The 2,208-nt window shown below is 42.7% G+C and overlaps 1 protein-coding gene across 1 annotated transcript; it reads left to right on the plus strand.

Moving 5' to 3' along the window:
* The first annotated feature begins 388 nt into the window (after window positions 1–388).
* Window positions 389–1,081, plus strand: LOC107474468 (uncharacterized). Its single transcript, XM_016094094.1, has one exon. It carries the CDS (start codon window positions 389–391, stop codon window positions 1,079–1,081), a length of 693 nt encoding a protein of 230 aa, XP_015949580.1.
* The last annotated feature ends 1,127 nt before the right edge of the window (window positions 1,082–2,208 follow it).

Consider the following 2,208-nt stretch of genomic DNA (forward strand, 5'->3'; position numbering starts at 1 on the left):
CTCATTAGCAAGGGTTATTGAGGAATGTGCAAAGACGGTAGCCTCATCAAGGGAAACTCGTGGGGGAAACACCAACCGCGGACGTGGCAAGTACTTTTAGCCGAGGGGTCAGAATTTTAAGAGAGGAGGATATGCGCCTCAAGGTCAAGGAGGCTTCAGAAAGAACACTTATGATCAGTACCAGCATGCCAAAGGGAGAGGGAATCAGAGTAAGGCTTTCCCAAATTTAACTTGTGTGCGTTGTGGGCGTTTTCATCCAAATGAATTTTGCAAGATTGGTATAGGTGGTTACTTCCACTGCGGATTGCCTGGTCACATTGTGAGAGATTGCACTCGTGGGAAGAGGACTTAGAATGCAAGCCAGAACTAACAAGGACGGGTGTTTGCTATGAACGCCAATGATGCTGCTAAGGCGGATCCGTTGATGAGAGGTATATGCTTAACTGGTGATAAAACATTGGTTGCCTTATATAATACTGGAGCTTCGCTTTCTTTTATTTCATTTGATAAGGTTGAGGAACTAGGATTGAAGGTTTCAGAATTAGCATTTGATTTACATGTGCATACCCCGTATCAGACAGTTATGACTAGGTTAGGTTGTAGGCAAGTAGATTTCAAGCTTGAGAATAGAGAATTTATCCATGACTTAATTTCTTTGCCAATAATTAGGACAGAGATGATTTTGGGGTTTGATTGGATGTCCAAGAATAGAGTTTTGTTGGATTACTTTGAGCGATCCATTCGGTTTATGCCGGAAGGAGAAGGAGGAGCAGTGGTAGCTGGGGGTTATTACCTGAACTCTTTAATGGTGAACTGTCATGGGGAAGAGTGTCAGGGTTATATACTGTTGGCTGCGAATGCGTTAGGTGATAATCAGAACTTAGATCAAATCTTGGTAGTTAAAGACTTTTCGGAAGTGTTTCCGGAAGATATTCCCGAGTTCCCACCTCAAAAGGAGAATGGTTCTGATAGAGCTGGTAGAATTGAAGACTCAATTGGAAGAACTTCTGAACAAGAGGTTTATTCGACCGAGTGTATCACCATAGGGAGCGCTAGTTTTATTGGTGAAGAAGTAGGATGAAGGAATGCGACTTTGTGTGGATTACCGATAATTGAACAAAGTGACTGTAAACAACAAGTATCCGCTGCCTAGGATCGACGACTTGATGCATCAACTTCAAGCAGCTGTAGTGTTCTCCAAAATTGATTTGAGATCCGGTTACCATCAGATAAGGGTGAAGGAGGATGATATTCTAAAAACTTCATTTAGGACGCACTATGGGCACTATGAGTTTGCGGTGATGTCCTTTGGGTTGACGAATGCACCTGCTGTGTTCATAGATTACATGAACAGAGTATTTCGTCCCTTTTTGGAGAAATTCGTGGTGGTTTTCATAGACGACATCTTAGTTTATTCTAAGACGACAAATGAGCATGAGGAACATTTGAGAATTGTGTTGCAAATCTTAAAGGAGCGAAAATTGTATGCTAAGTTGTCCAAATGCAAGTTCTGGAAGGAGAAAGTAAAGTTCTTAGGTCACATGGTGAGCAAAGGAAGAATAATTGTAGATCCTTCGAAAGTAGAGGTGGTGATCGAATGGGAAAGACCAACGATCGTGACAGAGGTTAGGCGTTTCTTGGGTTTAGCCGGATATTAGCGGAGATTCACTGAGGGATTTTCCCAGATTGCATTACCAATGACCAAGTTAACCCGGAAGGAGGTGCCGTTTGTGTGGACGTCGGAGTTTGAGGAGAGTTTTCAGACCTTGAAACAAAAGTTAACTTCAGCACCTGTTTTAATCTTATCGGAACTGCATGAACCATTTGAAGTGTATTGTGATGCGTCACTGAAGGGTTCGGGTTGCGTGTTGATACAACACCGGAACGTGGTGGCTTACGCATCGTGTCAGCTGAGACCGCATGAGGTAAATTACGCAACTGATGACTTGGAATCAGCGGCGATTGTGTTTGCATTGAAAATTTGGAGGCACCACTTATATGGAGTGAGGTTTAGCGTCTTTTCTGATCATAAGAGTCTCAAGTACATCTTTGATCAGAAAGAGCTCAATATGCATCAGAGGATGTGGATGGAGTTGCTTAAGGATTATGATTTTGAACTGAGTTATCACCCTGGAAAGGCAAATATTGTGGTGGACGCGTTGAGTCAAAAGTCTTTAACGATAGCCTGGATGAGAATCAAGAAAGAGG

This window comes from Arachis duranensis, chromosome 2 (assembly GCF_000817695.3).
Source record: "Arachis duranensis cultivar V14167 chromosome 2, aradu.V14167.gnm2.J7QH, whole genome shotgun sequence".
In the NCBI taxonomy this organism is placed as follows: Eukaryota; Viridiplantae; Streptophyta; class Magnoliopsida; order Fabales; family Fabaceae; genus Arachis; species Arachis duranensis.